Source organism: Lagenorhynchus albirostris, chromosome 13, assembly GCF_949774975.1.
Source record: "Lagenorhynchus albirostris chromosome 13, mLagAlb1.1, whole genome shotgun sequence".
NCBI lineage: Eukaryota > Metazoa > Chordata > Mammalia > Artiodactyla > Delphinidae > Lagenorhynchus > Lagenorhynchus albirostris.
In genome coordinates, this window is record NC_083107.1 from 5,094,834 (window position 1) to 5,121,320 (window position 26,487).

Sequence of the window (26,487 nt, forward strand, 5' to 3'; positions counted from 1 at the left end):
ACGCCGCGCGGTGAACACGCCGCGCGGTGAACACGCCGCGCGGTGAACACGCCGCGCGACACCCAAGCCTGAAGACCCAGCAACGGAGAAGCACCTGGAGCGGCTCTTTACAAAGCCCCCAGCTGTCCTCCATCTCCAACATTGCTTTCCATTCCTTCCCATTAAAGTTCCTGATTGATGCTAAAAGGCCTCTGTCTGCCCCTTCTTACTTCCTTCTCTCCTCATCTGCTTGGAAAACAGGCAAAAAGAGGAGAGAAGATAATAACAGGGAATACAAACATTAAGGGTCAAAACTGCCCATAATTTCCTTGTCTAGACCAGCTGTCAGCACACCTTTTCTGTAAAGGGCCGGGTTAATACTCCAGCCATGGCCCCACTACTCAGCTCTGCCTGCCGAGAGCCAGAGCAGCCGTGGACGGTGTGTAAACAGACAGGCCTGGCTGTGTCCTGATAAAACTCAATTTATAGAAACAGAGGCCAGGCTGGATTTTGCCAGAAAACTAGTTTGTTGACCTTCGGTCTAAACAATACCACTATATTTATTTCTGTCTATTCCTCCTATTTTTTTCTCGGGTTGGGCGCCGTGCAGCTTGTAAGATCTTAGTTCCCCAACCAGGGATCGAACACGGGCCCACGGCAGTGAGAGCACGGAGTCCTAACCACTGGACCGCCAGGGAATTCCCGCTCCTGTGGTTTTTGATTATTAAAGAGCTGGCACTCCAGGATCAGTCCTGTTATTACCCCCATTTTTCAGATGAGAAGACTGACCTTCTACAAGATGAAAGGACATGTCCAGGATCACAGAGGCACCACCGGGCACTGCCTCCACCGCTGCTCACGTAGCCCCTGCCTCACCTACACCCGACTGACATCAACAAGCTTGCCCTCTGCTCCAGCTAGCGATGGTTCTAATCCTTAGGCCAGAATGGTTCCACCTGCTAGTTTATTAAAGGGAAACAACTTTAACCTGAGGGGCTGGAGGGCCATGCCCCGGCGGCTGGTTTCCCTGGTAACCGATGAGCCTCCCTAACACCAATTCTCTCTATAACTTGTAGCCTCCTTTCTCCCCGGAGCAAGGAAGACGGTTGCTGTGTCCTGTGTGTCATCTGCCATCCGTGGTGGGTGTCGCTCCAGGACCCTTTGCTTCTGATGTGTAAGATCCCCCGTCCAACAAACCACTGACGTCTCTGTCGCTGTCTCTGGGCTTTCTTGGGTCTCCAGGCTGGGCAATTACAGGGCTTGTAGGCCTGTGGGGTGCAGCCCAACAATTGTATAAAACAATTGTTGTTTTGTATATAAAAAGCTTTCCTTAACATTACAAATATCCTGGTCTCACAGTCTTGATCATTATCATTTACAGCTGATCATAATTTCTCATCACCAGGGGGATAAGTTTCACTGAACTCTTTCACGTGTCTAATCATCATCTTTTATTGAATCAGGTCCTAAATCCCCAGGAGTAGCAGTGCTGGGCGTCGCTATGACCCTTGTAGTGGGGTACCGCAAAGGGGAGACTTGGGCATTTGCCGCTTTCGGTGGTGTAAATACTCCCACAACAGCTGACTTTAAGCTGCAGCGTGACATCACTCAACAGAGTCGGGAAGAGATGCCACACTCGGCTCTTTAAGAAGGTGCCCGCTGGTCCCAGCACCCCACCGGCTTCACATATATGCCTGTCACCTCCCAGCGTGTGTATACATGGGATCACAGGGAGTGAGGGTGACTGTTTTGTAATGACCTTGGTATCACCTTTTAACACTGGATGGTACGTGTGTGCTTAGGTATCTCAGTGTTGTTTAATTGATATCTCTGATTATTACTGAAACCACGGTTCCTTGGTGTTCTCCCAATTCCCTACCCATGTTCTTTCATCTGTTTGGTTCTGATGCCTTTCTTAAAACCTTGAATAGGGCTTCCCTGGTGGCGCAGTGGTGGAGAGTCTGCCTGCCCATGCAGGGGACGCGGGTTCGTGCCACGGTCCGGGAAGATCGGCCCGTGAGCCATGGCCGCTGAGCCTGCGCGTCCAGAGCCTGTGCTCCGTAACAGGAGAGGCCACAACAGTGAGAGGCCCGCGTACCGCAAAAAAAGAACAACCTTGAATAACTTTGTTATAGTTATTAATGCCTTGACCTTGCTTGACACAATTTCTTTGATGTGTTGCTTTTATTATTTTATTTTTCTATGCAGAAATTGTAACATAATGAACCCTGTCCATCTTTACTCTGGTGATACTTTTATTGCTAGTGAACACAAGAGAATTCATCCTGTTTTCGTCTATTCTACAAATAATTATTAAGTGCCCAGTGGATGACAGCCTTGACTTGAGGTACTGGGGATATGGCCGTGACCAAAATAACATCTCTGCCCTCAAGGAGCTCCCATTCTGGTGGGGAAAACAGAAAATGAACAAGCAAATATATAATGGAAGGTCTGGTGGTGATAAGAGCTATAATGACACAAAGCAGAGTTGGGGGGAACAGAGAGGGTTGGAAAGGGACTCATAAGGGCCTCTGGGAAGGTCACATGTGAACAAAGACTTGAATAGGTGAAGGAGTGAGTCACGCCAATTTTCCTGCCATTTGATTTTTTTAATTTAACTCATTAATTTAGCTGGAATTTCGTTTTGGCATATTACATAAAAGAGGCTCTGATTACTTTTTTCTCAATGTGTATGCAGTTATCTCAATACTCTTCCATTCTCTTTATTTTCAGAAGTTTCGTTATGAAGGCGAATCCGTTTCTCAGTCTGCTAGTATGTCCTGACGTATTTTTCTGACCACCTATTTGAACTACTATTTTTTGGATCGTCCTTTTGAAAAGCATTTACCAATTCCTGCTGACTCTTCTTTAGTATTTCTAAACCATCCTTTCCAGTTTCAACATGAAATTCCACCTTCCCGAAAGGAAAACCATGTCTTTATCTTTGTATCTATAACACCTGCCATAGAGCATAGCTAAAGCAGACTTTTAACACGTTTTTGTGAAATGGATGAATGAATACCAAAACTCCTTTAGGTGTTTTCACCTCTTATTCAAAGAGCACCTCAAGCCCACCCATGTGCACATTGGCCCCTGTGATTCAGTTTCAGAATAAACTTTACATGTCCACTTCAGTCTTTTACTACAAACCCACTATAAACACAGCAGCTCTGTTAAACAACTGAGGAAAAGAACAGCGTCCCTCAAAAACCGGGGCTGCTTGCGGAAGAAAGGACATCGTTTGACTTGAAGTATTTTATTTCCTTTATTTTACTCGGATAGGATTGAGAATCTGATGGCTGGTCTTTAACTCCATCATCAAATCATAGGCTTTTCCAGTTCTGCGTTTACACCGTCTGTGCATCCATATTCCCCCCAAAACCAAGAAGATGAGGGAAAGGGGGGCCAGTGTAATCTCCCAGGAGAACATGGCAGCTGTAGGAAGAACAGACAGGTGAGGGGTGAACACGCTCCTACCACCAAATACGACATTGCCGCGCACTTTACAGAGAAGGAAGTGGTGTTTGTCACTTCTAATAAACAGGTACTGATTTTCAGAAAGTATGTCTTACACTAAGATCAAGGATACTTGAGAGTGACATCTGTGGCGTCAGGCAAACAAGCAAGGTAGAACAAATAGCCATTGGAGAGAAGCAACGCAGAGTCGGGGGGGTGGGCAGGTGTCGATGGTCTAATTTTGTTCTACCCGTTGGGCTGTGTGCAATAAGATGCCTGTCTAGGTCCCTGCTAGCTGACTGTGACGTGCCCTTTTCCATGAGCATGGGTGTCATGAGGAGTCAGTAAAGTAACAAAGGAAAAGAAAAACTTTGAAGAAAGGGGCTTTAGGTGTCAAGATTATTGCTTGGATCCAGGTATTTTATATTCTACTCCTTGAAATCTCTGTGTTATGAAAATATAAGAAGCAATCCCTGGTGGCACAGTGGTTAAGAATCCGCCTGCCAGTGCAGGGGACACAGGTTCGATCCCTGGTCCAGGAAGATCCCACATGCTGTGGAGCAACTAAACCCATGCACCACAACTACTGAGCCTGCGCTCTGGAGCCCGTGAGCCACAACTACTGAGCCCGCACGCCACAACTACTGAAGCCCACGTGCCTAGAGCCCGTGCTCCGCAACAAGAGAAGCCACCGCAATGAGAAGCCCGCGCACCGCAAAGGAGACTAGCCCCCGCTGACTGCAACTAGAGAAAGCCCGCGTGCAGCAACGAAGAGACCTAACCCAGACAAAAGTAAGATAAATTAAAAGATTAATTTATTTTAGAAAATATAGGAATTATGGATAAAAAGCTAACAAGTGTTGAGGAGGAGGGATAAGTTAGGAGTTTGGGACTGACATATACACACTACTATCTATAAAACAGGTAACCAACAAGGACCTACTGTATAGCACAGGGAAGTCTGCTCAATATTCTGTCATAACCTATATGGGAAAAGAATCTGAAAAAGAACGGATCTATGTATATGTATAACTGATTCACTTTGCTGTACACCTGAAACTAACAGAACATTGTAAATCAACTATACTCTAATATATAATAAAAATTAAATTTAAAAAAGTTAACAAGCACATGGATGATGAGGCTAGAATTCTACATTTTTAAGCTACTGTTTATCTTAGTCTGTGCAGGCGTTCCGGAATCGACACAGTCTCAGACAATTTCTCCAGATGATTCTTCCACCTTAAAATCCCTCAAGGCTTAGAAGCGAGTGAAGCTTTAATTTTCGGAGCAGCCGTTTGGGGGCGCCTCTCAGCCCTGGTGAAAGGCTTTGACCTGTGCCCTCTGTGATCAGTCATGGCCGACCCAGCGAAGGACAGGCAGGGTCAGGGCTCACGTCTTAGAAATGTTTGCAGGCTCCCAGCATCAGGAGCAGACAAACCATGGCTTCCTTTGGGTCACTATTCTGAAGCCCAGCAGCGGATCCCACTTTCTGTGGAATCCTCCACTTCCAAGTTTGTACCACCACCAACCCGCTCATGGAAATGATCTGGGACGTCAGCCGTCGCGTGTGTCCTAGGGCAACGGTTCTCAAACTTTAACATGAAAGGAGCTTGCTAAATTGCAGTCTTTGGCCTCACCCCAGAGAATCTGACCGGGTAGATCTGGGGGTGAGCCTAGGAATCTGCATTTTCAACTAGTGGCTCAAGTCAGGGATGCTGGTATGCATGGACCACAGTTGGAGAGAAGTTACACTGTGCTGTCGTTCCTGCCCTGAGGCTTACACAAATTCTCAGCTTTCCAATTAGAAGCTCGTCTGCAGCTGCCTCCCCTGCAAATATGGAATATGTGGGGCGGTTTGTGTTTATTGATTGTGCAGACTGCCCAGGAGGCAGGGTAAGGCTCCCAGTAGGGATCGCTTTGTCTCTTCCCTTCTTATCCTTCCGGCTGTCGACACACCACATCACCCACATCTCCCTTTCCTGCTCAGCGCTCAAACACTGAGAAGAAATCGATTTGTTAAAATGGTAAGTCAGGTTTTTCTTTTTTTTGTAAATGTCCTTCCGTGAGCACTGCGTTGGTTTGGCTACAGCCTTATACTTTATCTCCTGATGACTGATGTCTTTAACTCTGAAGCTGCCTGAGCCCTGCGTACCTTCCAGTTCCCAGCTCTTGGAGGATGAAATCTCTCAACCTCGGGATAAAAAGCATCCCACCCTCTTTGAGGGGTCATGAAAGCAGAGCTGGTCCTGCCGATCCAGGCAGAACCACTAGAGGACACGGGGTTTTTTAAAATCTATCGCAGAACCATTTTATCTTTTTCCCAAAAAAATCAGCTTCCTCTTTGTTTTTTTTGTTTGTTTGTTTGTTTTTGCGGTACGCGGGCCTCTCACTGTTGTGGCCTCTCCCATTGCAGAGCACAGGCTCTAGGACGTGCACGCTCAGCGGCCATGGCTCACGGGCCCAGCCGCTCCACAGCATGTGGGATCTTCCCGGACCGGGGCACGAACCCACGTCTCCTGCATCGGCAGGCAGACTCTCAACCACGGCGCCACTAAGGAAGCCCTCAGCTTCCTCTTTAAATTTTTATTTGAGTACAGTCTCCAAGCCTGCGCTCTGGAGCCCGTGAGGTGGCAGCCTCCACCCTACCCAAAAAGTCATAAAAAATGAGAGATTTGCTTTCTGTGCTCCGCTAACGGGAGACTCACGGGCCCTCTAAGTAATCACCCAGAGCGTCAGGAGCTTTATTTAGCATCCACAGAACATCCAACACATAGCTTTTCCCTTTAATGTCCCCAAAATCCATACCTTCTTTGACTGTGGTACGAAGCATCTGGAAACTCATTGTATTACGGACAACACATTTAAAATCCGTGTGCAAATCCTCTCTTACGACTGGATCGAAAATCAGGGGCACTTCAATGTAATTCTCGTTATTTTCTGAGTATTCCCTAAGTGAGAAGACACTTAGTTAAACATAAAGTCTTTTCAACCTAGACACCTACACATTCTTAAGGCCCCACTGTGCTTGAATTGATGTCACGATTTACCAAGTTAGAGGTACTTGCCATTATATTTGTTACGTATTTGGGAGAATTTCTAAGCCTGTTCCTGAAGGTGAGAGGGACCCTGAAGATGCTGGTCACTGTGATAGGTTACTTGTAACAAGGAGCTTGCAGAAGCCAGTTTAGTTTGGATAATGGGGGAGAAATCACTTTTTAAGGCCCTTGATGAACAAAGAACCAGTCGTAGGAATAGAAATGTCTAGTTTTGGGAAATTAGACCGTATCACCAAGAAATCATTTGCATATTGGAGGGCAGGGAGTTTCCAAGAATCCCGTCCTCCACGGTGTCTACTCTCATCCCCGCTCACTGCCAACCCTCACTCTAGAAACTCAGGTGCAGATCCGAGGGCTGCAGATGGGCCACAGCGGAGGGGTCTCTAATCAACAGCACTGCCACGTGCAATGTTGCAGGAATCCGAAGATGCTTCACTACGATCTGTTAGTATGAATAAAAATATCACGGGTGTGGATCCACTAGGACTATTTTTTTTTAATCTATGGGGGGAAAATAGGCTCCTTTAAGCAAACAGATAGTACGAGTAAGCTGACATGCGGCATGTGGGTTCTGCCCAAGCTTTTCACAACGAGGATTTTCAAGCAAACAGTCGCACTAACTACACATAATTTCTATCCACTAAATTGCATCCAGAAAGACCTTTTTGGATAGGCCTTTCCAAAAAGACAAAAATTGGGCCACAGCAAAAGTTCAGGCAACTTCAGAGTGCCGAAACTGTGATTTTAAAAACACTTTATAATCTGGAACATTGGAGGGTCTGCCTCCTCACATGCAAATGGTTTCCATCTACAAGGCCTGATTGTTCTACTTTCAGAGTGAGAAAATATTTCCCGGAGATGAAGGCTTATGAGGGCAGAATCCTCGCTTTCTTTCAGAGTAACCTTCCTTAGAGACTGGAAGGAAGGAGAGGCGGCTCTCGGATCCCGTGGCTAAGTTTCAGAGTCGTTTTAAGGGCTGTGGATGTTTGACTCTGCAATGCTCAAGGAAGAAAGATCTAATTAAACAGCTAGAAGAGGCAACACCAATGTCAAGTAGTAGGCTGCAGCTCATAGATTTAGAGAGAAGGCTTGATTCTCAAGAACAGTTGGTGATACTTAGCAGAACCCAATGTTTAAGATTCTAAAAATCCAACGGAGTAGAATAAAAAATATATATTTGCAATGTGGTATGTGTGTCATATTGATGGGTTGGCTAGGACATTGTCTCTACAAGGAAGTGGAGTCTGCAGGGGGTTCACAACAGCTCTGCCCAGGGGACGAGGAAGATCTTCCCCCACTTACTGGCGCTGCCCCTCGGTCACGCGGCCCCCCTTGTAGGCATCCTCTACGTGTGTGTTGTTGGCAGTCCACCACAGCAAGGTGGTCGCCTGTATGCCAGCTCCCAGAAACACCTTACACGGGATTGTCAGTCTCGACCCTGTGACGGCAAGACGCAGCACATCAGATGTCAGAACCCCGCCAGGGGACGGGGTCACATCAGCAGGTCTGAGCGGTGGATCCTCCCCCCTCTTCTCAGACACCCTCACCAATTCTCTTCTTAGAAGGAAACTTAGTTCCCTCAAGCGATTCCATTCACCTAGAGCATCAGAATTTACCAAGGGTCTCCAGCTCTTTCCACTGGTCCTCAGGGCAGATGGAAACCCGGAGGCAAATGGCTCCCCCAAGGCCACTCGGCCCCTACAGAGCATTCTGAGTTCCAGAGCTGCCTTTTCCCACAGTTTATTCTTCTTGCCTCCAGAACTCCAGATCCAGAATCCAGAGGATTCTGTCTCTTTGCCCACTGCTGGTCTCTGCTCTCCTGTTTCCCCTAGGAGCTCTCCATCCCTGGTCATGTTCATTTAGGATTAATCCTTCCAAAAGCCACTGTGTTTTCCATGAATGGTGCCTTCTACAGTTGTGCAATATGATGGTCCTAGGTCCCCTGCCTCAATCACTATGTTGGGTTTTTTTTAGTCACCGCAGGGGAGGAGGGGGAATAAATTCCTCGTGGGTAATGTGCCTCCCTGGGGTGTGTGCTTTAATGCACCTGGCCACATCAGGCTCAGAAAGCCCACTTTTCTTCCTCCTTCACATCCCTTATGACCTTAAAGATTTCTCAGCCAAAAACAGCCCACTCGTTCTGGCCTCATATGACTCTGCCAGGCACATCAGTGCATATGCAAAGCAACGGGGCTGGAGACTTAGCTCCACTGGGCTGGGGAGCACAGAGGAGCAGGGGCGCTGGGGCGCTAGTCAGCGCTAACCCGGGTCCACACTTCCCCAAGCTTCCAGGAGGCTCTTCTGAGAGCCAAGACAGCTGTTGGGAGCTGCAACTCAGGTGTCAGGCAGCAATCCCGGCGTCTGTGCAAAAGCCCTCCTTCTCCATGACCACCAATTAAAGTTAAAAATGTAAGCCCAAACACCAAACAAAAGACGGAGGGAGGGAGGAAGGGAGGGAGGGAGGGAGGGAGGTAGATAACAGATAGATAATAGATAGATAGATGGATAGATGGGTGGTTAGATAGATAATAGATAGACGATGGATAGATAGATAGATGACAGAGATAATAGATGATAGATGGATAGATGGGTGGTTAGATAGATAATAGATAGATGATAGATAGATAGATGATATGTAGATAGACAGGACTCTGCAGCCAGGGTTTAATAAATGAGCATAAGACCTACAAAACCACTATATAAAAACAGACACACAGAAAAGGTACAGGCCTCACAGACACACAGGCCTGCGTCTGAACCCCAGCCAGACCCGACTATGGCTTTTCGACAGATACTGAGCCAGTGACACCCTGGGCAGCTTTTCCTTCTGGAAATTCGGAGAAATAAGACCTCCCCACAGGGTTGATGTTGGCATTGAATGGCATCTTTTTTTTTTTTTTTTTTTTTTTTTGCGGTACGTGGGCCTCTCACTGCCAGGGCCTCTCCCGTTGCGGAGCACAGGCTCCGGACGCGCAGGCTCAGCGGCCATGGCTCACGGGCCCAGCCGCTCCGCGGCATGTGGGATCTTCCCGGACCGGGGCACGAACCCGCGTCCCCTGCATCGGCAGGCGGACTCTCAACCACTGCGCCACCAGGGAAGCCCTGAATGGCATCTTATCAGACTTAGCTGTGCTCAATAAGAAAGTGCATGCTGGCCAGGATGGTGAAAAATGGTGAAAACCTCTGTCATGCATTTTCCTTAACTCCCTTGACCCGCTGACCAGCTATTTTGGCGATAAGAAACTGTCTCTGGGGGAACCAGCAGGGGCAGAGTCGGAGTCTTGGGGAAACGCTGAGCGTCGGCCAAGTATTGGTAAAGTGAATTATTTTAAATACACTACAGGTGCTGACTTTCTGGGGCATCATGCCTTAATCCTTTCATGCAGTTAACAACAGCTACTAGAACGTTCTGCTTTTTGCACTGAGATTTTTGTAGGCAGGGTTTTCAAGAAGCAAAGTGTACATGTTTTCAGATAATGCCATTACTGACGGTATTTGGTAAAGGGAAATGTTCCCTCTCATTTGCTATTTCCCGCTGGGGTAGGGGGACCTGCAAACCCCACGGCAGGCACAGTCGGTGACACAGGGGTCCTGGGGCCCCAGCTTTGGGACTGCAGCCATCCAGGTGGGTTACACGGTCCTTACCCAGCGAAGCTGAGATGGTCTGGTGGGGGGAGATGATCACGGGAATCGTCTCCTCTTCTCTTTCTGAGAAAGATATGAGGAAAAGAGATTCAGTTAGGAAAGCCTTCATCGCAAGCTGAGGGTCAGGGTCTATTGTTTAGCTAATTAACTAAACTATCCTTTACAGCAGGGCCAGCCATTGTGAGACTTGGCTTTTTCTGGCAAAGGAAACCGGCTCTCCACGAAATTGAGCCTCTTTGGCCAATGCCTTTCCCAGAAGAGAGATGACTGGAAGAGGCCACAGTTAAACACACATTCCACGAACAGATGTTCTCTGCTCTGTGGTAACAATTAACCATTCCGCTCCCCAGCTTCCTGAATGAATCCTTAACAGGAGTGTTCACCATGTCCACAGGATAGGTCTTACTCCAGAGGCTCCTCGCCCCAGAGTATCTCTCCCCACTCCCTCGCTACCATCCCACGCGCCTGCCACAGAACCCTGGAGTCGCTTCCAAAGAAATAAAAAATAAAAAAGGCACAGGGGCCCCAGAACCACCTGTTCGTGATGCTAACCCCATACTGAGTGATAAACTCAGTAACCCAGCTTGGTCACCAGGGCTTTTTAGTTGAGGTGATTGACCCTTTGTGGGGGGGGTGGGAATTGGAACCCAGCTCCCTGAGAGGCAGGTCCCCCAGCAGCTGGAAGAAACTGAGCATCTGAACTGGAGCAGAAAGGACAGTTGATGGGGGTGGACAGAGAGCTCTGCTCCATCCCCACCTCTTCCACTAAAGAGCATTTGAAACCCTAACAGGAATAAGCATTATGCAGCATCCCAGGGGAGCAGCCGCTTCTCCACCAGGACCGGGAGCTTTTCCCTCCCCTCACGGTCACAGGGCTGCTGCACAGAGGCTGGGAGCAGAGAGGGGAGAAGAACGCCCCAAGGACGAGACGTTAATGCATCCGTGGGTCCCAATTCCGGGCTGCATCAGCATCACCAACACGGGGGTGGTGGGAGTGTTAAACACAGGCTGCTAATCGCTTCTGATTCAGTAGGTCTGGGATGGGGCCTGAGATTTTCCAGGTCTGATGAGTACCCAGGTGATGCCACTGCCGCTGGCCGAGGACCACCCTCTGAGAACGGCTGAGACACAGTGTGGTCCCGACACAGGATTATATGTAGGTTGGCGCCCCCTAGTGTTCCTGTGCAGTATCACATGAACAGGATAATTCGGGGCCCCTTCAAAGCCACGGGATTCTCAGGGGTCCCCGCTGTGCGGGAGCAAGGGGTTGATGTGAATGAATCTTCACAAGACGTTAAAAGAAAATAACCTAGAGATTTCCATTCATGGGAGACACGATTTTCCCTGTAGTAAAACTGAATCTCTGGATTCTCTGGGAGAAAAAAGTCTTTCCCCTCACAGACCAATTATGTAACCTTAATGTAGTTCCAATGCTCTCTGAAACGTCCTTAAAAGACTCCAGTTGTGTAGTTAAGTTACTCAGTGTATAAAACAAAGAAAAGCACCATAGTTTCCAGGGCAGGGGCTAGAACTGCCTCACTTGTGTGCCCTTTGCACCAAGCTTGATGTCCCACACGTAGGAGGCATGGAGGAAACAGTGGGTAAACTTGACATGCTAATCAGTACTGTTCACAACATTATTTTCAGGTAGAACTCATTTAAACCAATGAGATCCCTCACTATTTAAAATCCTGGTTTCAAGGGTAACTAGACCTGCTTGGGGAAGACCAGAAAAGGGCAATTTTCACCACATATGCCAACGCATAGCCTTCTCACTGAAAAATCCAATAAAATCCTAGTAACCTAGAATTATACACAAAGTTACGGCAACCGTGTCCTGATAGGTGGCCCTGGAAGTGCAGGCCTTCCAAGGGGACCTTGCAAAGAGACCTTCCAAGAGAACCACTGTTTGGCTCCCTCTAGTGGTACATGTTTTAGCCTCAGACTCGAGACCCCGGCAACTACCCAGGGATTCACCATTCCTCATAAAAACACCCTGCTTCCTCTCTTTCCAAGTGTCCTACACAGCTTAGAAGCCTGATGCTTAGAGAGTTGCCGTATCTGTTTTCCTTTCATACCAAAGACACTCAAAGAATTCTACAGGAACCCTAATTTTTTCCTTGCATGCTTGTTGCTGAACCAGGGTGCAGAGGTACCTTGATAGCAAGTACTCACTCTTAACACGGAGTTTGATATTCCTGGTGATGTTGTATTGCCTGCCTCTGTGGGCAAACGTCATGGCACACTGATAATAGCCCGCGTCCTCCAGAGACACATTGTTTACCAGTAAGCGAGTTCCCCTCACACTTAGAAATTTCTCGTTGTCTTGATCCAAAGGGACAGAATCCTTAAGAGAAAATGTTTTTCAAAGTTACGCTATATCTTAATTGACATCTCAAAAACTATGAACAGCATTGGTATTATCCGTCACTCTTGAATCTGCAATCCAAGAACCACTCTGATATTTACTTTGCAAATATTGTCCTTTGGGACATGCTTTTAACTGTATTTTTAGGAGGGGGAGTCTGTTAGTATATAACACGGGATGGCTGGGTTTGTTTAACCAGAATGTTTAAAGCACATTTGCTTTGGCACAATGGGAAAAAAAGAAACTATCTTCTTTGACAAAGTAGGCGATTAAAATATAAATATATTTATGGCATAACAGCTGCCTATAGAAACATCCAGAAAGGAGTGCTATGGGAAACATCCAGAAAAGAGTGCTTGGGAAACATCCAGAAAGGGGTGTTATGACGTAGTCATGGTAACTCGGAGAACAAGGCTCAGAAGAGTTGATATTGCAGTAATCACTTTAAACATCTCAATTTTAGGAGTCAGTAGAGACAGAGAAAAATTTGTAAGACAAAAATAAATGTGGGGCTTCCCTGGTGGCAGAGTGGTTAGGAATCCGCCTGCCAGTGCATGGGACACAGGTTTGAGTCCTGGTCTGGGAAGATCGCACATGCCGTGGAGCAACTAAGCCCGTGTGCCACGACTACTGAGCCTGTGCTCTAGAGCCCATGAGCCACAACTACTGAGCCCACGTGCCCCAACTACTGAAGCCCACGTGCCTAGAGCCCACACTCCGCAACAAGAGAAGCCACCACAATGAGAAGCCCACACACCGCAACGAAGAGTAGCCCCTGCTCGCCGCAACTAGAGAAAGCCTGAGCACAGCAACAAAGAACCAATGTAGCCAAAAACAAATAAATTTATTTTAAAAAATAATAATAAAAAATAAATGTGAGACATGAGGCCACACTTCCTGTATGGACAAAAGGTACTGTGCATTCTACAGAGCAGACCCTCAAGAGGGAAGTCTCCAGTAACAGAGAACACACCCTCATGAGCACAAAATGTTCTCAGGAACATCTCTTTCAAAACCATGATGATTGCGAGGCTTCCCTAATGGTGCAGTGATTGCGAGTCCGCCTGCCGATGCAGGGCACACAGGTTCGATCCCTGGTCCGGGAAGATCCCACATGCCACGGAGCAGCTGGGCCCGTGAGCCACAAGTACTGAGGCCCACGCACCTAGCTCCCATGCTCTGCAACAAGAGAAGCCACCGCAATGAGAAGCCCGCGCACTGCAATGAAGAGTAGCCCCTAATCGCCGCAACTAGAGAAAGCCCGTGCACGGCAATGAGGACCCAACACAGCCAAAAATGAATAAATAAATTAATTTTTTTAAAAAAGAAATGCCTTTAAAAAAATGATGATTGCAATAGTCATATATAACCTTGAGTCATTGCAGAGACTTTTTCTGAATGAGAACCCAGGCATAACTGGAATAGTTTATCAACCACATAGCTCATGGAGTCTAACTGTACAATGTATTTAATTAAAGAAAGAGATTTCATTGTTCCCAACATGAGTGATCAGTATGAAAAAAGCCAAACAGGGCCCGGCAGCACAATTATTCCAGGGCCTACGAGCCCCCAGGTCTCCCCCGTGTGGCAGGGATGTGTGGGTTCTGGCCTCTGGGGTCAGAGGTTTGGCTTCACCCTCTACCAGCTGCATGACCTCCAGCACATTCCTTACATTTCCGGTCTCTGTTTCCTAATCTGTAAAATGGAGATATTAACAACCCCTATTGCACTGGGTTCATGTCAGGGAGTTTAGAACAGACTTGTACACAGAACGTGCTCAGTAATGATTAGCATTCTTAGGACTGGAACAAATATCATTATTAAGCGCCACCATGATACCCTTGTCCACCCGAATTTATCGAGGACCATTTACAAATCAAGCACTGCACGAGGTGCTTCCCACACTGTGCTCCATTTAATCTCAAAACAACCTCAGGCAGTGGGAGTGACGAACTGCCGTCTTGCAGAGGGAACAGGTTTAGGAGGTAAAATAACTGACCAAGGCTATACAAAAGGTCAGTGAAGAAGCAGGGTTTCCAATCCACATTGCTCAACCCCAGAACCTGTGCTCTTTCCTCTACGGTAAAACCCCTCACTTGACCTTTTTATGCTCTTACAAAACCAAGAGCTCCATAATTGGGCAGGTGAACTCCTAGGAGCTGGCTGTTCACTTTCTCCGAAAATCATTTAAAAGTTCCCAATATTAAATTGACATCCTAGAGCTATCTTGTAGTTAGAATACCAGTCAACTGGTCAACCTATTTTTTGATTAAAAGGTTAGTTTCTATCCATTTTTAAACAAATAACTGTACTTTTCAGTATCAATCTATGGTGTATATCAGGAGTCGGCAACTTTTTCTGTAAAGGGCCAGAGAGTAAATATTTTAGGCCTATGGTCCACGTGGCCTCTGTTCAACTACTCAACTCTGCCGTTGCCCCACGAAAACACAGAAATAAATGAGCGTGTCCCAGCAAAACATTACTTATAGACACGGAGATTTGGGTTTTATATCATTTTCACAGGTCATGAAATATTATTCTTTTTTTTAACCACTTAAACAAGTGAAAGCTAAGCTGGTGAACATACAAAAGTGGGTGGCAGCTCAATTTTTGGCCTGGCTGTCATTTGCCCACACCTGGTCTAAACAAGGGAGCCAATGATAGTAGATATTTATTCAACCAGTCAGGACACGAAATTGTGTTTATATTTTACTCCTTTAACTCAAAGGCTGATTTTTATGTGCTTTCAAAAAACTCTATCAGGGCTTCCCTGGTGGCGCAGTGGTTGAGAGACCGCCTGCCGATGCAGGGGACGCAGGTTCATGTCCCGGTCCGGGAAGATCCCACGTGCCGCGGAGCGGCTGGGCCCGCGAGCCATGGCCACTGAGCCTGCGCGTCCGGAGCCTGTGCTCCGCAACGGGAGAGGCCACAGCAGTGAGAGGCCCGCGTACCGCAAACAAAACAAAACAAAACAAAAAACAACAACAAAAAAAAAACTATCAATATGTGTATCAAGTTGTTAAATAGTTCTTTCTAAAAATTTCTATAGATAAGCAACAGAGTGAAAAGCTCTTGTCTTCAGCTGTTATTTATTCTGCATTCATTTCCACTCTGTCTTTCTTAATCACCCTCTGAGGACACTTACCTAAGCCCTATCAAGGCTAACAGAGCATATTAATCATGGCCCTTTTTAAAATCGCTGGTTTAAAAAAACAGAAATATAAAAGTGAATATGTTGTCTTCAAATGAATATTTTATATCTTTCCTATGGCTCATCAAACACCTTTTCATTAAACGGCAATTCTTAAAGATGTACCTTGTACCATCGAATCTTCACGTCAGTTTTGTTCCCGATGAATTCACTCAGATCAGGACAAACTAATAACCCAGAGGCTGACAAGGTTATAATTTGCGGGTAGAAGATGAGAGGCAGGGAAGCTTCTGTCTTCTCAAAAACCCTGAGCTCAACGGACATTTCGTCACAGTAAGAGGCATTTCTGATTTAAAAGGGAAAAAAAGGAATAATAAATGGCAAGGCAAAATGAAAATAAAACTAAATGAAATTAAGAATAATTCCCCAATCTCATTAAATTCTGCATTCTGTATTTTCCTCATTTGTATTGCAATACTTTTGTCCCTTGTCCTTTTGAATCTTTGGAGCACAAAAAAAAAAAAACATAATTGTCATATAGAAATGGTGATATATTCTGCATGTTTCCACAAAGGACCCTCCACAAGCCTGATTTCAAGACCATTGAGGGCCAGTAAAAAACCCTCAAGTCCTCTTCAAAGGGGCCTAAACCCTTCCAGGTTCCGGGGGAGGTTCTTGATCACAGCCCCAGTATGCTCCAAATTCCTGGTCCAGGCAACCTTATCTAGATGGAGATACTGTTTCCTAAAAGCCACTGTTTCCATATAAAGAAAATCCTCTTTGCTCCTCTTGGAAATCATTATCAACTGAAGTCAAATTTCAGAAAACTGCTGAGCACTTTGTATAAGATCTAGAAATGATTTTTGCAATACTGCACAGGGGAAATTAACTTGGTAAATTTGTTTGTTTGGTTTTTATTTATTTTTTTGGTGGGTCTAACTATAATCGCAATAGCATCATTCTATCAAGACCCTAGAACTGGGGAAAGGACAGAGGCAAAACACTGACAGAAACACAGACAATGTGGAGGGAAGGACAGAGGATATTAATTCAAACAATTTTTTGAAGTAGAAAAACATAAAGATATAATTAGCTCAGCTAAGCTGCTGGTGACCTACCTAAGAAACACTGGACATCAACACAATGAGCATGTGTGTTTTATGGGGTTGGGGAGGAGGGGTACAGCAAAATGTAAAAAAATTCTATACCCAAAGAAGGAGCAAAATGTGAAAATTATATGTGAAGGTAGTAAGTGATAAATGCTTACTACCCGAAAGCAAAAAGAAATTAATTCAAATTTCTACTTCATATCTGGTTGAAGAAAGGAAAAAGATGAAAAAATTTTATGCACGAAGAAATGCAGACAGCTATCACCTTGAAGAATGCATAATCTCACTGCAAATCGAAGAAATGCTAATGAGGGCAAGTCTGAAGAACAGAGCACACCTGAAAATAGCCCTCCCAGCAGCTCCTGGGGAGGAGAGCATGCCAGGCTCTGTGCTCTGCAATACATCATTTCATTTATTCTCCAACCCTGTGACACTACTATATCACTTTTAGATGAGGAAAATTAGGTATGCAGAAAGTAAGTAAATTCCTAAGACTATAGAGCCTCTAAGAGGTCAAACCAAGGTTAGAAGCCAGTAGGGCTGTGGGAAAACCTGTAAATCAGGGCATTACATCCAGACACCAAGCTTACGAGACATATTGAGAGTTACAAACCTGTTCGCATTACTGATCTGGTCATCCCCCTTGGGCAACAGACACCCCGTGGAAATAACTCAAAATAAAGATGGGTGGGGAAATCATTTGATCGATCACCACTCACATTCCCCATGCAGTGTGGCAGCCCCACAGCAAAGAGGTGGTTGTCATTTGTGCCATCCACCAGATATGTCCTGTCCCCCATCCAGAGCAGACGGTGGGGTTACAGGTCCTGGCACTGAGACTTGGGGGCTGCGTAGCCCAGCAGCATCACCTTGCCCACCCTGATGGACAGAACAGCTATGTGGGTTCCAGGTCACAAAATTATAAACAGCACAGGAGCAGGGCCATTTTATGCCCTGTGACTGTAAATGCCAAAGGGCATTATAGCAGCTGCTGGTCGTTCTTGCTCTATTAGACCCCAATCCCGAAGCTGGAAGAGAGTTTTAGAGGTCAGCCAGGGGAACTCTCCCACGAGCTGCAAAAGATTAACCCACATCGGGTTTCCCTGGCCTCTCAATCTCTGATCTCTTTTTTTCTACAAGAACACAAAACAAAATAAGGTATTAAGCACAAATTTTTAAATCACGTATAAAAACAAACTTTAAGGCAAATATGACTCAGCTCACATCTCCCTAATTTTTGCATGTTATCACTTCAGTAGTAAATAAGTCTTGCATTTGGGGAAAGAAAGGCCATTTCCATGTGCATATGGACACCTACAATGGTGCTCCCCATACTCTATGCTTCATATGATGTGATTTCACAGAACCCTCGCAACAAACCTCTTTACAAAGGAGAAAACTGAGGCCCATGAATATCAAATAATAAGACCAAGGTCCTACCAGGGAGCAAATGAGGGCTAAGATTCACATTCATACCATTCTGACTCCAAATTCCATCCTATTTCTACCATGCTATTAAGTTTTCCTCATAGTGTTCCTTAGAAAAACGTTAGAATTTTTGACACTAAAAAGAAAGAAAAATTATGCATTTATAGCTATTGTAAAATCAGATATCCAGGGACTTCCCTGGTGGCACAGTGGATAAAGGTCCGCCTGCCAATGCAGGGGACACAGGTTCAAGCCCTGGTCTGGGAAGATCCCACGTGTGGTGCAGCAACTAAGCCCATGCGCCACAACTATGGAGCCTGCGCTCTAGAGCTCACGAGCCACAACTACTGAGCCCACGTGCCACAACTACTGAAGCCCGTGTGCCTAGAGCTTGGGCTCTGCAACAAGAGAAGCCACTGCAATGAGAAGCCCGTGCACCACAACGAAGAGTAGCCCCTGCTCACTGCAACTAGGCAAAGCCTGCACAGCAACAAAGGCCCAACACAGCCAAAACTAAAAATAAATATATTGATTAATTGTTTTAATAATAAAAAATAAAAAGTGAAAAATACAGATGAAATCAAATTTAATAAAATATATTTTTTTAAAAAATCAGATATCCACATTTCTCTGATATGAAAATATGAGATTGTCTGCCTGCTTCCATTGACAGGATTGAAAACACACACACACACACACACACACACACACACACACACCATCTAGGACTGGGGTTGATATTGTCTGAAATTCTCCCATTCATGAGTAATTTCTTTGTGTTGAGAATGTCACTTTCTTTGGCTGTCTTTCTAAATGTAAATACTCGTGGGCACAGTTTCTCCTTAAGTCAAATGAATTTATGAAATCTGGGGAGACTCTGAAGCTGGCTGGTGAGGATAATTAGAGACTTGGGGTGGAAGAGAGGCAGCAGCTGAAGAAACAAGGCCAAGAAGAGTATTTCCCAGTCACGTCAATGGTCTGCCCTAATCTTCAGAAGAATTAATTCGGGCTTCTCTGGTGGCGCAGTGGTTGAGATTCTGCCTGCCAAGGCAGAGCACACGGGTTCGTTCCCGGGTCCGGGAAGATCCCACATGCCACGGAGCGGCTGGGCCCGTGAGCCATGGCCACTGAGCCTGTGCGTCCGGAGCCTGTGCTCCTCAATGGGAGAGGCCACAGCAGTGAGAGGCCCGCGTACTGCAAAAAAAAAAAAAAAAAAAAAAAGAACTAACTCAGGAAATGTTTAAGGCTGCCAACACTAGGCCTACAACTTTCTCCTTCAAGAACCAGCAAGGTATGCCTAGACCATTCAATGGGGAAAGGACAGTCTTTTCAATAAAAGATCTTAGGAAAACTGGTTAGCCACATGCAAAAGAATGAAGTTGGCCCATGAATTACCCATATACAAAATTTAACTCAAAATGGATCAAAGACCAAAACATAAGAGCCAAAACTATAAAAATGTTTAGAAGAAAACACAGAGGGAAAGCTTCATGGCATTAGACATGATTTCTTGGCTATGACATGAAAAGCGCAGGCAACCAAAGAAAAATAAGATAAAATGAACTTCATCAAAATTTAAAACTTTTGTCCATCAAAGGACATTATCAGCAGAGTGAAAAGGCAACCCATGGAATGCAAGGAAATATTTGCACGTCATATACCTGGTAAGGCATTGATATCCAGAATACATAAGGAATTCCTACAACTCAAAAACAAATAAACAAGCAACTTGATTTTAAAGCGGGCAAACGACTTGAATACACATTTCTCCAAAGAAGATACACAGATGGCCAGTAAAGCACATGGAAAGATGCTCAAGGTCACTAATCATTAGGGAAATGCAAATCAAAATCACAGGGATACTACCAAATGTAAAATAGCTAGCTAGTGGGAAGCAGCCGCATAGCACAGGGAGATCAGCTCGGTGCTTTGCGACCACCTAGAGGGAGGGGATGTGGGGATATATGTATACATATAGCTGATTCACTTTGTTAGACAGCAGAAACTAACACAACATTGTAAAGCAATTATACTCCAATAAAGATGTTAAAAAAAATCACGGTGATATACCACTTCACCCCCATCAGAATGGCTATCAAAGAACAGAAAATAATAAGTGTTGGTAAGGATGCTGAGAAATTGGAACCCCGTACCTTGCTGGAGGGAATGGAAAATGGTCTGGCCACTGTGGAAAACAATACACGTTCCTCAAAATTAAATATAGAACTACCATACAATCCACCAATTCCATTTCTGGGTAGATACTCAAAAGAATTGAAATCGGGGACTCATTTTTGTACAGCCATGTACAAACAGCATTACTCACAACAACCGAAAGGCAGAAGCAGCCTAAGTGTCCCTTGATGGATAAATGGATAAACAAAATATGGTATGTACAGTTGACCCTTGAACAACACAGGTTTGAACTGTGTGGGTCCCCTTGTACACACATTTTTTTCAACAGCAAATACTACAGCATCACACAGTCCATGTTGGGTGGATCCACGGACACAAAACTGAGGGTCCTGAGAGGCCGTGGATACTGAAGGCTGTGACTGTAAGTTATACGCAGACTGTTGACTTTAGGGGTTGGGGCCCCTCACCCCCGTGTTGTTCAAGGGTCAACTGTACATATAACGGAATATTCTTCAGCCTTAAAAAGGAAGGACATTTTGACACCTGCTGCAACATGGATGAACCTTGAAGACATTGTGCTGAGTGAAATAAGCCAGTTACAAAAGGACAAAGACTGTGGTGCTTGGAATATGAGGTACTTGGAATAGTCAAATTCATCGAGACAGAATAAAGGTAGAATGGGGGTTGCCAGGAGCTGATGGGGAGGGGAAACTGAAGAGCTGTTCAGTGGGGACAGAGTTTCAGCTTGGGAAGATGAAAAGAGCTCTGGAGCAAACCATGTGGATGTACTTCACACAACTGAATGGTACACTTAAAAAGGGTTAAAATGGTAAATTTTACGTTATGCTTATGTTACCACAATTAAAGGGGAAAAAAAGCAACAGGGCAATGAGGAAGGGGACTACGCCCCAGGTCAGGAGCTGTGGGTTCCAGCCTCACCTCCACACCCACCACCTGGGAGAACTTTGTAAGCGAGCTTGGTTCCCCCAGGTGTGCAATAACCAGTTGGATTAACTTCTTCCTAAAGTCTCACCTGGGTCCCCTGTTCTACTCAGCATTCTACATCTATTTCTTGGGTCCTTGTGGATTCAGCAGTGAACAAAACAAACCAAGTCCCTGTCCTCTGGAGTTTACGTTCTAACAGGGTAGACAAACCTTAAGTACATAAAACACATATGTGTGTGACAGATGAGGAAACATAAGCACAGGGTAAGGGGAGCGTGACAGGAGTCCTGCTTTAGATAAAGTGGCCAGGGACGTCCTCTCCATAGAGGGGACACCTGAGCAGAGACTTCAAGTGAAGGGAGAGAGGGCGCCATGAGGACATCTGTGGACAGGCTCTCAGGTAGGAGGTATTTCAGTGACAGTGAAGCGGACGTAAGGTGGGTTCCCACCTGTGCGCCGGGTTTTGAAATCCAGGTGGTCACAGAAACGCCATGCAAGCATCCATTCCGCAAGGGCCCCCCTTCCCACCCTCATCCCAGAGGGGCTGACCTGACAGTGCAGATGTAGGTGTCAGAGTCCCCCCGCGAGGCTGGTACAATCCACAGGCTGCCGTCCTGGACCCACACTCGCAGCTCTTCCTCCCCTGGGACCATCGTGGCGGAGTTGTTTCTACGCCATGTCACACTGACGTGGGTGGTAGTAGAGTCCCAGTATGGCCCCTGGGGGCACCTCATGGCCACAGGCTCCCCTTCTACCTTGAACCTGGTTTTGGGATGCCTGCCATGAAACTGGCAGCTTCCTGCAGCCACTGAATGACAAAGAACCCACAGTCAGGCTTTGGGTCCATCCGAGGAAGCCACGTGCCCCGGACAACGTGGGGCCCCATGAACCCCTCCTCTCACAGAGATCTCAAAACCCCCAAATAACAAGGTTAGGGCTACTATCAAGTCCCATCGACATTTTGTGGGAAAAGTTAAGTCAGGTTCACACGATGACAAAAAAAATTTTGGCCTTATTTTTGCCTTGTCATTCAAAGTCGATCCTGATTGAGTTCAGCTTCCTTGCAGCAGGTCGTACGGTTAAAATCCAAAGGCACCTTTTGTCCAGGGCAAAAGCAGGGTCTCTTCGGTTTGCTCCTTTGGCAGGAATGACCGATGCCCAGGGCAAGCTCGTGAACCAGAGGAGACGGGCAAGAGGAAGACTCCATCACCTACCAACACCTTGCTTTTTGAGGACAACAGAACCTCCCTAGAGAAGCAACTCCTTTCCCCAGAGAAGTTGCAGGCACGTCCCCTCCAGCTGAGTCACTTCTTACCCATGTGTTCCTCAGGCCGGATGGTGAAGAGAGAGACACACAGCAACCACATGGACCAGGTGAACACCACTCCCGGGAACTTCTGGAGGACACAGGAAGTGGAGACCGCAGGCCCAGCACCCCGCAGCCTAGAGGAAGACACAGAGGAGGGGTCACCAAGAACCACTGACGCCCAAACAGAGAACCCCTTGAGGATGGTCCCTGGGATGGGTTCTGGAGGTGTCCCCTGGTGACCAAACCCCTTTTGGCTGGATTTTTTAGCAAGAAAACTCAAATATTTGAATTTATTCCTCTACAGCAACTTTCACTGGAATAGGAGTCTGTCTCTCAAGTGTTTCTCTCTCCTGAAGCGTGCCTTAGCACTCCCTGCCCCTTGGCCTGATAGGCTCTTTCGTCACCTAAGGCCACTGCTAGGGTCTGGGCTCAGGCATCACCCTTGGTGAGGTCTTCCCTGACCTTCCCGTAAAGTTGCACCACCTTCTGCCCCAGTGCTCTACTTCCTTTCCTGCTCTGTTGCTGTCGATGGCATTTATCCTTAACTATGTCTCTTCTCTCCAGCATGTAAGCTCCACGTGCTCGGGACCCTGCTTTATTTTATTCACCGCTGTTTCCCTAACTCCTACTCGTTGAGTGAAGGGATGAGCGAATGCATCCCCAGAAGTCGAAAGTTCCTAATATTTTACTGGTCAGAGAACTCTTCCTAGAGTCTTTATGGGTTAACTTATTTTACACACAATTCTGACACGCGCTGAGGGATTCAGCAGCCCCTCTGAGCTAGAGCATCCCCGAGGGAAAAGCAGAATGAGGGCCAAAAAGTGAATAATTTATACAAGCTCACGAAGCATTCCTCCCTACCAACCTCCCCAAGGCTGGAGTATCAGATGCCTCTGCATCTCCCCGTGGTCCCTCGGCATCTCCCCGTGGTCCCTCGGCATCTCCCCGTGGTCCCTCGGCATCTCCCCGTGGTCCCTCGGCATCTCCCCGTGGTCCCTCGGCATCTCCCCGTGGTCCCTCCCACGCTTTATGGCAGTCGCCTGTTGTATCACTAGCTGCTGCCACAACAATACTGCTAACGAGCCAGCCCCGAACTGAATGCCATACGACACCAGCCGTTTGTTGTTGCTCACAGGTCTGTGTGTCAGAGGGAGCTTGGCTGACCTAGATTACGCTGGGTTAGTCTCGGCTCCAAGCTTCAGGTAGGACCCAAGTCAGCTCCATGGGTGTCTCGCCCTCCTTGGACCAGTGACTTCCTGGGAGATGATCTTCTCATGTGATGGCAAAACTCAAACGATGTGGGCGAAAGCACTCGCTCAGAACTAGCTCACTCTTTCTGGCCCACATTCCGTTGGCCAAAGCAAGACATGTGGCCAAACTGCCATTTGTGGGACCAGGAAATACCCCCACCTGGAGTGGGAGGAGCTGCAAAGTTACACCAGGAGGGGGATGAAGTGGGAGCCATCAGGCCATCCAGCACACCTGTGACTTGTCTGGTTCCCACGGGTGGGGACGGCCTTGAGGACGGAGGCTGGGTCTTATTCACAGCCTTTGTGGACTACACAGTGCCCAGTTCCAGAAGTTACCAGGGAATGTGTACGATTGAAAGTCTACCAGGGAGTTGGGAGTGATGAGTGAATCCAGAAAAAACATCCTTACCTGTACCTCCTCCCCATATCCTTGAAGGAGTCTGACATTTTCCCTGTTCCTGGCACAGATGCAGTTCTGAATGTCTCCTAGTAAAACCACATGGCTCTTAACTGGCCAGGGCAGGGTGGGCAGACACAGGAAGTAACCCTTGCACTCTAGAAACCCCCCTCCCCATCAATGGGGAACCATCAGAAGACAGGAGCTCAGAGCTGCGTCCTGGACCCCCGCCCACAAGTCTCACCTGGACCCCCAGCCCCGCTTGAGCTTCCCAACCCCCTGGCCTGGACCCCCAAGTCCCACCTGGACCCCCAGCCCCGCCTGGGCTTCCCAACCCCCTGGCCTGGACCCCCAAGTCCCACCTGGACCCCCAGCCCCGCCTGGACCCCCAAGTCCCTCCTGGGCTTCCCAACCCCCCGGCCTGGACCCACAAGCCCCACTTCGACCCCCAGCCCCGCCTGGGCTTCCCAACCCCCTGGCCTGGACCCCCAAGTCCCACCTGGACCCCCAGCCCCGCCTGGGCTTCCCAACCCCCTGGCCTGGACCCCCAAGTCCCACCTGGACCCCCAGCCCCACCTGGACCCTCAAGTCCCACCTGGGCTTCCCAACACCCCCGCCTGGACCCCCAAGCCCCGCCTGGGTTTCCCAACCGCCCCCGCCTGGACCCCCAGCCCCGCCTGGGCTTCCCGACCCCCAGCCCTGGACCCCCAGCCCCGCCTGGACCCCCAGCCCCGCCCGGGCTTCCCAACCCCCCGGCCTGGACCCACAAGCCCCACCTGGACCCCCAGCACCACCTGGACCCTCAAGTCCCACCTGGGCTTCCCAACACCCCCGCCTGGACCCCCAAGCCCCGCCTGGGTTTCCCAACCGCCCCCGCCTGGACCCCCAGCCCCGCCTGGGCTTCCCGACCCCCAGCCCTGGACCCCCAGCCCCGCCTGGACCCCCAGCCCCGCCCGGGCTTCCCAACCCCCCGGCCTGGACCCACAAGCCCCACCTGGACCCCCAGCACCACCTGGACCCTCAAGTCCCACCTGGGCTTCCCAACACCCCCGCCTGGACCCCCAAGCCCCGCCTGGACCCCCAGCACCACCTGGACCCTCAAGTCCCACCTGGGCTTCCCAACACCCCCGCCTGGACCCCCAAGCCCCGCCCGGGCTTCCCAACCGTCCCCCCCGCCAGATCCCCGGCCGAGGCGGTTTTCTCGGTTCTTCTCTGTGAACTTTGGCACAGTAGCCGCTTTACTGCAACCTCTCCAGGAAGTGGCTTCAGAGGATTAAACCATAAGCACATAGCAGTGATCGTTTTCAACAACTGAAACCTCAGCAGCGGGCTGTACCCAGAACTGCCATAGTGAGGGAGACGGTCGCTCTTTGCAGGCCCAGAGGGAAAAGTTCGTTTTGCAGAAGTTTGCAAGCAAAATGCTATTTTCCTGCCCTATTTTCTTTAAACGTGTCTTTAAATGACAGGCAATTTGACATTTCTGCTTGAATCTGAGGTGACCTTCTTACTGGAAGAAAGAAGTTTTAAAGGTAGCTCGTTCCAAGCATTTGAGTTACAATTCTGGCTTTATGTTTTCCTTTGTCAGATAACCGTGTTTCCCAGTACTCAGTGTAAACGCACAGAAGAATAGGAGGCGAAGCAGGGCCAGGCATAAGAAAATGACCCGAAAAATGTGTGAAGAATTGAAGAAAAATAATGCAGTAAGGTGGAAACTGCTGATGGCCCAGCCTGAGCCAGGGGCGCCAGTGGCAGGGGGAGGGGGGAGGGGAGGGGAGGGGAGGGGGAAGGGGAGGGGAGGGAGGAGGGGAGGGGGGAGGGGGGAGGGGAGGGGGAGGGGGGAGGGGAGGGGAGGGGGGAGGGGAGGGGGAGGGGGGAGGGGAGGGGGAGGGGGGAGGGGAGGGGAGGGGGAGGGGAGGGGGAGGGGAGGGGAGGGGGGAGGGGAGGGGAGGGGGGAGGGGAGGGGAGGGGCAGGGGAGGGAGGGGAGGGGAGGGGGAGGGGGAGAGGGAGGGGAGGGGAGGGGGAGGGGAGGGGGAGGGGAGGGGAGGGGAGGGGAGGCGGAGGGGAGGGGAGGGGCAGGGGAGGGAGGGGAGGGGAGGGGAGGCGGAGGGGAGGGGAGGGGCAGGGGAGGGAGGGGAGGGGAGGGGGAGGGGGAGAGGGAGGGGAGGGGAGGGGGGAGGGGGAGGGGAGGGAGGCGGAGGGGAGGGGAGGGGGAGGGGGAGGGGAGGGGAGGGGAAGGGAGGGGGAGGGGAGGGGA

The 26,487-nt window shown here is 48.3% G+C and overlaps 1 protein-coding gene across 1 annotated transcript; it reads right to left on the minus strand.

Moving 5' to 3' along the window:
* Positions 1-3,244: 3,244 nt before the first annotated feature.
* IL1R2 (interleukin 1 receptor type 2) lies at positions 3,245-24,282 on the minus strand. Its single transcript, XM_060169680.1, has 9 exons — positions 24,245-24,282; positions 22,592-22,719; positions 21,826-22,084; positions 15,824-16,004; positions 12,315-12,486; positions 10,140-10,202; positions 7,797-7,932; positions 6,244-6,386; positions 3,245-3,414 (listed from the first exon to the last, which is right to left on the minus strand). Exons 1-9 carry the CDS (start codon positions 24,280-24,282, stop codon positions 3,245-3,247), a joined length of 1,290 nt encoding a protein of 429 aa, XP_060025663.1.
* Between the last annotated feature and the right edge of the window lie 2,205 nt (positions 24,283-26,487).

Coding starts and splice junctions, on each gene's coding strand:
- IL1R2 (XM_060169680.1), bottom strand. CDS start 24,282: ATGTCAGACTCCTTCAAGGATATGGGGAGGAGGTACAG. Junction 22,720..24,244: donor GATATGGGGAGGAGGTACAG/GTAAGGATGTTT, acceptor GTCTTCCTCTAG/GCTGCGGGGTGCTGGGCCTG. Junction 7,933..10,139: donor GACCATCTCAGCTTCGCTGG/GTAAGGACCGTG, acceptor TTGCCGTCACAG/GGTCGAGACTGACAATCCCG.